This window comes from Gymnoscopelus microlampas, assembly GCF_963454915.1.
Source record: "Gymnoscopelus microlampas genome assembly, chromosome: 3".
Classification (NCBI taxonomy): Eukaryota; Metazoa; Chordata; class Actinopteri; order Myctophiformes; family Myctophidae; genus Gymnoscopelus; species Gymnoscopelus microlampas.
This window is the reverse complement of record NC_139940.1, coordinates 37,025,946-37,035,608: the sequence shown is the minus strand read 5'-3', so window position 1 is coordinate 37,035,608 and position 9,663 is coordinate 37,025,946. Positions and strand designations below refer to the sequence as shown.

At 39.4% G+C, this 9,663-nt stretch overlaps 1 protein-coding gene across 2 annotated transcripts; it reads left to right on the top strand.

Annotated features, from left to right (window-relative positions):
• The first annotated feature begins 4,602 nt into the window (after positions 1 to 4,602).
• On the top strand, positions 4,603 to 8,640 carry osr2 (odd-skipped related transciption factor 2). 2 transcript variants are annotated; one of them, XM_084052703.1, is made up of 4 exons: positions 4,603 to 4,907; positions 6,606 to 7,316; positions 7,664 to 7,763; positions 8,215 to 8,640. In XM_084052703.1, the coding sequence occupies exons 2-4, from the start codon at positions 6,661 to 6,663 to the stop codon at positions 8,287 to 8,289; spliced, it is 831 nt and encodes a 276-aa protein (XP_083908829.1). In that variant the 5' UTR covers positions 4,603 to 4,907; positions 6,606 to 6,660; the 3' UTR covers positions 8,290 to 8,640. The 2 variants fall into 2 exon arrangements, with proteins under 2 accessions (XP_083908829.1, XP_083908828.1); XM_084052702.1 differs by having other exon boundaries at positions 8,133 to 8,640.
• Positions 8,641 to 9,663: the final 1,023 nt, after the last annotated feature.

Below are 9,663 nucleotides of genomic sequence, written 5' to 3'. Positions count from 1 at the left end.
CAAAGCGCATATCCTCCACCCACTCTTGTGTGATCACCGTAAACCCTTTTTTAAAAGGGTCCCATTATATCACTAGCCTACTATACAGAAGGAAGAGCAGGACAGTGTAGGCCTACTGGGAATTATTTCAGTAAAACGCCGTTTTTAGGTAGGTTAATAATAGGTCATGCTTGTCTTGGGTAGTAGGCCCACAACAAAACAGCTGATAAACAGAAAGCTACCAAATTACTAAAATGAACGAATGAATGCATTTATTGCAAATAGCTACATAGAATATGCTACATTACATTACTTGACAGCAGTTGAATCCCCTGATTCCCCTCATAATTATGAATATTTTTGTATAATTTGCTCTTATCTGTTGAATTTGTAATCATTTTAATTAGAATAGCAGATGTAGCCTACTGAAATGATTGAAAACATATATTGCCAAAATATGCACTGCAGGATATCACTGAGTTAATGTTCTTCCCTGAGTAGATACTAGCAAATTTCTAGAAACATAAAAAGCTGAGACTACAGGGTGAAGGAAAATATGACATGGGTCTGTTTGAGGTAAACAACACCCATCCTCATAGCTGTTGCTGGGACAGGATGAATGTAGAAGGTGAGGATGTGGGGGCTTCGAAACCACTATATGGGTAGGTGAGGGGCTTACCTCCCCCTGCACTCGTGGTCCTGACATCCTGTATGACAGACTGCATAGTGCATAGTACACACAGAAAGAAACAGAGACAGAGACAACTCCAAAGACTCCCAACACCAGCATTGTAGTCTACCGAAGACTGTAAATGTGAGTAGCCTATTTCAGAGGGGTGATTTGACTCAGTAGTAGCTGGTTTACATAGATTTGATCATGACAAAATATTGAACATCCTGTATATCATGCATTAGAATTGTCTTGAATGTAGGCCTACATATTGTTTCTTCAAGGAATTTGTGTACTGTTGATCAAACTAAAGTGCCATGGCTTTTACTTGGCCTTTGAAAACCCTTATGTTAACAGACGTGGATTAAGTCACTTTACACAACAAGCCTTCTGTGAAGCATAATATGAACTGGTGATGGTGTTCTTTCATTGGAAACATACAGAATAAAGGCAGAACAAAATAGAATAATTTCAACACACATTAAAGCTTATGGCTTTGCTATCTCGTGAAACAATTGGAGAATAAATAGCCTACTTGTAACATTATGTCTTGCAAAGCATTTATATTTTGAAAGACAAACTTTATTCAGGAAACATTCTGAACATATTAGGCCTACTGCTGTGACAAATTGGGGGTCGAGTTTTGTATTTCAAGCTTTGGTCCAAAACTATTACAGCTTTAAAGGCCCATTTTAAAAATCCCTGTTTGTATAATATCGCTGCTTCTTTACTGTCACTCAGTGTTATTGAGAGAAGGGTGTCGGCCATTACAGACTTGGCAGCTGCACTGAGCTGCAACATTGATACTCTCTGGGAGTCATATTATCACAGAATAATGGCGGCTGGCCTGGAAGGGGATCATAGGGCAGGCAGGGGCACAACATTAACCCCGGGCTCTGACACTAACTAAATACTTAATATACAGAGCTGAAAGGAGACCCATGATCTAGATGTCAAACACCACTTGGACTTTCCCTGTGTCTGTGCCATCATCATAACCACCACCATACCCTATAGCTTGGGGGGGAGGTGGCAGGGTATGTTGCACAGTAGCATTCAAACTCTGTCTAGCCTCTTGAGCTGGTAGCCTACCACAGGAAATTGATAGTTCTCTTTTCCCCTTCTCTTAATTCTTGATCATGGTTTCCACATAGCATAGGTCCATTTAAATGAGTCAAAAAGGCTATTCATTTTCCAGAAAAGATATGCCTATATACTGTGGGTGTTAGGCCTACTATTGTGGGCCATCGGTTGTATACTGTAGCTGCTGAGATTTAGCTTATGCATACGATGTCTGATTAAACATTTACAGGGTTTTCTCAGGGTGAAGTTTAGATAGGCTATTAAATATTTAACACTGATGATTTTGCTGTGTAGCCTATAACATCCAATTGATATTTTAAATGCAAAGTTGTTGGGGTTGCGTTTATTTTAATCTGTCTCTGGATATGTGTATTTTATCTTCTACTACTACTACTACTACTACTTGTTAGCCACAACGGAAACCATAAAGCATTTTTCTTTTATATTCATGTTCTCTCAAGATTAAGGCGCATTCAATAGCCTATAATAGATAGCAAAACGAAAAATAATCGTATAGGTTTTAGAAGTAAGCTGGTAATTTCCCCTAGTGCTGCTAAAATTATCTGACCGAAAAGAATAGACATCTTGCCCTTTGCACCCATTTGATTATTAACTATCTTGTCTAATTTAACTTGGCCTACTTGCTTGACGAATGCTTGAGGACAGAAACTCCAATGCTCTTATGAAGTGATGAGATTCTAGCATATGTGCTGTTGCAGCGTGTCAAGTAGACAAAATACATTTGTTTCATACAAATATTCAGACAAATAGCCTGAACCAAAATGTGTCAATATTGCATTGGATTTAAAGAAATTGATATATTCACCGCAGCAGTAGGCCTAATAGCTAGTTTTTATTATTGTAATGCATATTTTGAGATTAGCGTGTCAAGAAAATATAAAAAGACACAATCCGTTCAATAAATGTTGATTAATCTGGAGCGGCAAACTGCAAAGAATGACTTTAGAACAGTTTTTTTTAACCATGCGTCTCTCAAACCTGTCGTTTCGCTAATGTCCCAATAAGCGGCGCTGCAGACCTGCAGTCAGCAATAGCTCTCCCGAGGCTGAGGGTGAACCACTGCAGATTGGAGAAATGCCACTCCTGTCTGTCCTATTTAAGGTCACATTAAAATACATATGTTACACATTCGATCATAAGTCAGAAAATGTCCTTCGATCGCTTTAGAGTGCATTATATTATTGCTGAAAAATGGTTATAAAAAAGGCCTCATATAATGCAATATATTGTCACAGCTAAGCAAAGCACGCCTTCGCCTTTGTACTTTGACAATTCTCAAGTAGTATATATTACAATAGACTTTTCCTACTTTTAAATATACTCTATATTTTTCATCACAATTGTTATCAAATAAACTCATTAATTAATTTATCAATAGAAAATTACAAAATTGTAGGCCTATACCCTACATCGTGTTTCCATAGGATTGCCTATGAATTGTACATCTTAATTAATCTATTCTGACTCATTTATTTATGGAAACATTTGTTCTGCGGGACAAAATGTGAGAAGTGTGTATGACTATTGAATGTGCTGAAACAAAAACTGACTCATAGAACTGAACTGGCGAATTCTAATTGATTGCGACTGCAAGGGTATTGAGAAATTATAAAGAGATATCATTAAAAAAATATTGCACCATTCGGTAACATTAAACTTTTTATAATTATTATTGTTGTAGTTGCTGTTGTTATTATTATTTTATATTTGTTTCTTCCAAAAAAAAAAGTAATAAAAACACTCCCACCAAAATATACCTATTCATCGTGATATAAGAGTGGGGGTTAAGGTCACTCGTAAAATAAAATAAAATAAAGGTAATACAACTTAAGTTAATAGCCAGCCTTATATATATTATATAGCCTTGCTATATGAAAAAAATAAAACTTTCAATTATATAATAATTATTTAATGTATTACGTTTAAATGTTGATTTACAAAGTGTGTCTTAAGATAGCCTACTGTACTGTGAGAAAGTTAAGCCAATCTCCAAAATCTTAAAACATTGTTAGCTGTTTACTGTGCATTTCTTCACCATGCTGATGATTTGAGGATGTTTTTCTCTGGCTCAGACCTCAGGATTTTTACTCTTACCGCAATGAAATAAAACGACTTAATGTGGTGGCTCTTACATGTGCCCTCCATTTACGCAATAGGCTTTGGTTTTAAAGTCTTGTAAGCTACTCAAGTGTCCAAAAGCACGTTGCAAAAAGCGTGGATTGCAAAATTGATCATGTCTCTCTCTCTCTCTCTCTCTCTTTCCCTTTCGCCGCGTTTCTCTTTGCTTCCAAGTGATGTCTCCCCAACAAAAAGGTAGGCTATAATATAGCAGTGGTTCTCAAAGTGGGGTCCAGTGACTCTCAGGGTTCCTTGAGGTTGAGGAGGGTGTTCTAAATTGACCCTTACAAGTCTGTAACTGACAGTATACAAATGCAACCAAATGGACCCGTTAAGGAGAGACCATGAAAAGTGTCAGTGAAGCAGGTTGAGCCGAACACCGTTCTCTGGTCTAGAGCAGTGAGTCTCAAAGTGGATTCCAGGGACTCTCTGGGTTTCCTTTGGGGGGGGGTCTAAATGGACCCTTACAAGTCTGTAACTCTGACAGTGTACAAATGGAACCAAATGGACCCTAACGGGTCCATTTGGTTCCATTTGCACACTGTCAGAGTTAAGGGGAGACCTTGAAATTTAAAAGTTTGAGAACCGTTGGTCTAAGAGCCGTAGTTGCTATCCAAACACAAATAAACAGAGAAGAACATTGGAGTTAATCACGGGGAGAAGGCGTGTCGGAGGGCGGGCTGAGCCCGGAGCCCTGAAAAGTGCTCGGACCTGTGCTCATTACGCACACTTCACTCCAGCCCCACTCGGGACAGACACACGCTGCCGTGGGCTGCAACTCCACAGCGAGCCGAGCGCACACGTCTTCTTCATCTCTTCGCGCAGAACTTTTCTCATCTTTGTAGCCGTGCATCGCCAGAGTCCAACGTATCAGAGTCGTCTCCGCATGAATGCGTGAAAGTTTCATGGACGAACTTGGAAAACTCTTACAGAGGCTGCATTGGAGCTCGTCGCTTCAAGTCACTGTGGATTACTGATATACACTGTCTGCAGGACTCGGTGCGAGCGAGTGACCTTTGGCAGCTATTTATTGGGGGTAAGATTTTGTTTCGCATGGGTCGTCGGTCTAACAACTGTCCATACGGCGGGCTTGCGTTGTTGAACTCGGCAGTGGCCCTGGTTTTACATTTCTACACACAATTACGAGTTCTGATGAAAGCGATCGCTTTCGTAAAAACTCATAATTATGTTTAGATATGTTAAATGAATTAGGCTTGTTGTAAAAAATAAATGGATAAATATTGTGGGAACGTGCACCAGAGGCAGTGCATGCACTCGCCATACCGCAAAGCGAAAAATAAGTCCAAAGGTTATTGAAAGGAAAATAGAATTAGCTGTTGTCTTTTTCTCTCAAATAGCATCAGCTCGGCTGACTTATATAAATTGCACCTGTGCGAATTTGGGCTACATGTAAACCTCAGTCTAGTCTGTAAAGGCGAGAGCAAAGTATCAATCGATCGAGAAAATAATACAGAAATCTGGTAAGCATATAAAATGTAGCAACTTAACAAAAATAACTCACCAAATGTCTTTGCGTTCTCTTATCGGAGCACCGTTACAAAAATACACTACAGAACCTATATGGGCTAGGCTTCTATGTATACGCATAAAACTAAATAGCATAATAATTTCCTAATGCCTGACATGCCTATGCTACAATATTTCAACAAAAACAAGACGCTTATTTTGGATAACTGACAAAGCGCAATAACTTCAAAACATAATATGAATGGGTGTATTGCTGCCTGTTGCCAGCCAATCCACAAGACATTCTCACATCACACACACATATTCAATGTTTGCCTCTCATTCATTGTGAGCATTGTGATCAAAGTGCTTTATTATGATCATTGTGATCACAGTGCTTTATTAAACGTGTTTAATGACATACTGTAGGACTGCAGAACTACTGGAAGTCGTTCGCCATATAGGCCTGTTATCGTGTTGACGGGCAACGTGCCATACATGGGGGAAAGCTTAAAGTAGCCTAGGCCTGTTGTCTTCTCATGTCCATATTGTGAAATAGGCTAACCCCATCAATAAGACTAGACCTAATACGTGTGTATTTACAATAAAGATAAAGGTAATTGTGATTCATGTGGTTAAAAGCTAACATTTTTGTGGTCTGTTTTATTCTGAGTCACACGCGTGGAGGAATAACACGTTTGTTCACTCCTGGCAAGATTTCAAATTTACAAATATTCTGGCTTTGAATTCGCCACATACAATTCTGTTGTTTTACAATGTGTAATAGTGTCAACGGCACCAATTATTTTCTAAATGCCTATTTAATTGGACAGGTGAATGTGACACATGCTGGTCATGATTTGCATGACCGGCGCTATGCCAGACGTTTTAAAATACATTTTATTTCAATTGCTCATTAGCCTTTGCACTCTAAATTGCATCTCCCGCAGTATTTTGCACGATTGATCTTCAGAAATTAGAATAAAGCTAAGAAACATTTTTTATCGCAGCCGCTTATTTGTGTTTTGTTATGATGTCTGTACAGCCCTTTTGGGACCTGTTTTGTGATATTGTTGGACTATAATAACATTTGACGTGACTTGACTGCACAGTGAAATCCTTAGTGTTAATGTATCCATTCGTAACTCTGAGAGAGTATAAATAGAAATAACACTCAGGATTTTACTGTGTGGATTCTATATGTGTTTTTATTTTTTTATTTTTTTTATTTTGCCCAGTGCTTATCTGTGTTTTTTTTCCCGAACAGGGTCCTCACCGTGTCCTCTGCTAAGGCCTGAGCTGCTGTGACGACCTTCGCCACCATGGGAAGCAAAGCCCTGCCCGCGCCGATCCCTCTGCACCCGTCCCTCCAGCTCACCAACTACTCCTTCCTGCAGACTGTCAACACTTTCCCCGCTGCCGTCGACCAGCTCCAGGGATTGTATGGCCTCAGTGCATTGCAGACCATGCACATGAACCACTGGACACTGGGGTATCCGCACATGCAAGGACTGAGGTCCACAATAACTGAAATGGCTGCCCAGGGTCTGGTGGACCCCAGATTCCCCTTCCCTGCGTTACCGTTCGCAGCTGCAGCACACCTCTTCCACCCGGCTAAACAAGGTGCCCTTGCGCACGTTCTGCCCGCACTGCACCACAAGGACAGGCCGAGGTTTGACTTTGCTAACCTTGCCATCGCTGCCACTCAGGAGGACCCACCAAAAGATCTTGCTAAGTTGACAGCGGGGCTTGGGGGCACGATCTCTGAGCTGAGCAAGCTGTCCCCGGACAGAAAACCCACCCGAGGGAGGCTTCCGTCCAAGACTAAAAAGGAATTTATTTGCAAGTTCTGTGGCAGGCATTTCACCAAGTCCTACAACCTTCTCATCCACGAGAGGACACACACAGACGAGCGGCCTTATACCTGTGACATTTGCCACAAGGCCTTTAGAAGACAAGATCATCTCAGAGACCATAGGTAAGAATCATAATCTGTTATTCATTATACAGGCCAGCGATTCTGTTGAGCGTCACTGACTCACTGCAATCAGATGAAGTCATCAACAGATTATTTCCAACCTGTATTCATCACGAGTAACATTCCCCAATTCAAAATATTTTTTTGAAAGAAGCAATTACAATTCATTGTTTTATTATTATTCCTTTTCATTTCTACTGGAGAACCTGTTCCCAGAGTCTTCTCCATGAGGGCGCTAAAGTACTTTTATGCACCACGAAGCCTTCTCCTTAACTTCTGGTGCTTGTAACGGCTATACAAATCGTTACACAAGCAGAAATGTGATTATGTGTCACCCTGTTTTACAGATACATCCACTCCAAGGAAAAGCCATTCAAATGTCAAGAATGTGGGAAGGGATTCTGTCAATCTCGAACTCTAGCCGTCCATAAAACCCTACATATGCAGGTAAGGTATCAACATTATGAATGATATTAATAGTGTTGTACAATATTTATGTAAACCGTGTGAATTGAGAGAGTCTATGAAAATCATAATTTCCCTATATGCATCGTGTATAGGCCTATACTAAATGCATTGGGGACATGAATTAAGTTTTCACAACCTATAGTTGGCCAATTACCAAAACTTGATCCAGGTCAGCAAGTTAATCATGAGGCTTATGTAAAATGTAAGCGTCTATTTCACACTAATTGATAATTCTTCGCAGTAATTGGCATCACAGTGAAATAAAAAAACATGACTGAAAAAGATGACACAAGTAGCCTATTATACAATTAAAGGGAATAATCCTTTGCTTGCTTTAAATCTAAACAGGAATCTCCTCACAAATGCCCCACATGCGGAAGAACCTTTAATCAAAGAAGTAACCTGAAAACTCACCTTCTTACCCATACAGACATCAAGCCCTACAGCTGTGACCGCTGCGGAAAGGTGTTTCGGCGCAACTGTGACTTGCGACGGCACAGTTTGACGCACACCCCTCATCAGGACTACTAGCCGAGATGGCTGCTATAAAACTATCAAATAACAATGAATGGACAAAACGGAAGACAGCAATGCTTGTGTTGTTGTTGTTCAAAGACAATCTCGAAATGACGAGGACACTTTACAGTACAATTAACAGTGGGATTGGTTGGTTGCATCAGTCCAGCAGCAGTGGAGCCATGCCGTGCCATGCATCTTTCATATCACCTGTAAATATCAAGACCATGTAAATAATGTTTTTATTTTTTATTTTCTTGTCCTTGAAATGAAATGTTGTTAAAACAGCCATAAGTTTAAAGTATGTTAAAAGTGTATTTTAGAAATAAAGCAAGTTAAATATTTCAATTAAGACTGCATTCGTTTTTTTCATGCCACCTGCTTTGAAACATAATTATGTGGGACTGAAAGTCGAAGCCCAACATGAATATTTGAAGCAATTTACCATGGAAATTGACTTAATAGCTTAGTTGTTTAACGAAAATAAGCAGTAATAGTTTACAGGCAGCATAGTTTTCTAGCTACCTTGAATGAGCTGTCAGGATGAACAGACGGCTAAATCAGGCAAGCCATTCAATGCCAAATAATTGGGGGCACAATCACGACTGCTAAATTAGTTTATATGGAAAACGATCATTATTTGTCCATATAATAGTTTATTAGATTCAGACCACCATTCTTTTCTTAACCTTATCTATATATGCCTATATATAATAATGTTATTACAACAGTTTTATTTTTAGCTCCCATTATCATCTGAAAATCTAGCACTAACAGAGGCTAATTAGCATTATATTAACAGCATTAGCAGCTCGGATATCTTTATCTTCATCAACTCTGATATCAACTGACCTACAAAGTGACAGCAGTGTAAAGACATGGCTGCTCAAAGGCAATGAAGCGCAAAGTCAAAGCATATACGGAAACAACGGCGAAGTTCTTATATAGACTTAATTTATTAGGATTTATTACCATTATTATCACTATTTATGACAAAGTAAACATTCATTACAAACAGTAATTATAGCCTAGTCTGCCTTGTGGGAAAAAGTTTGTTTTTGACCGTGTGCCTAGACCTATTGGTTCAGCAAGCTCCAAATATAAATCTTAACAGCCGCTGGATTACATCCAACCCCTATTCATCATTGAGTTGCTGTGAATTTGATCTCATTGAACATGAATATGAACTTAAATCGATGTTAAAATTCAGAAAGACGTAGCAGCGGCCTTTAACTTATTCTACCTCATCATTGATGCAGGTGACCTTATGAATATGGTTTGTCGCTATATATCACTCCTTTGGTGTGTCTTTATCTTCCTCTGGCCTATTTCAGGGCTAAGATCTGGTGTAACTGTATAGACC

Coding starts and splice junctions, on each gene's coding strand:
- osr2 (XM_084052702.1), top strand. CDS start 6,661: ATGGGAAGCAAAGCCCTGCCCGCGCCGATCCCTCTGCACCCGTCCCTC. Junction 7,317..7,663: donor GATCATCTCAGAGACCATAG/GTAAGAATCATA, acceptor CCTGTTTTACAG/ATACATCCACTCCAAGGAAA. Junction 7,764..8,132: donor ATAAAACCCTACATATGCAG/GTAAGGTATCAA, acceptor AAATCTAAACAG/GAATCTCCTCACAAATGCCC.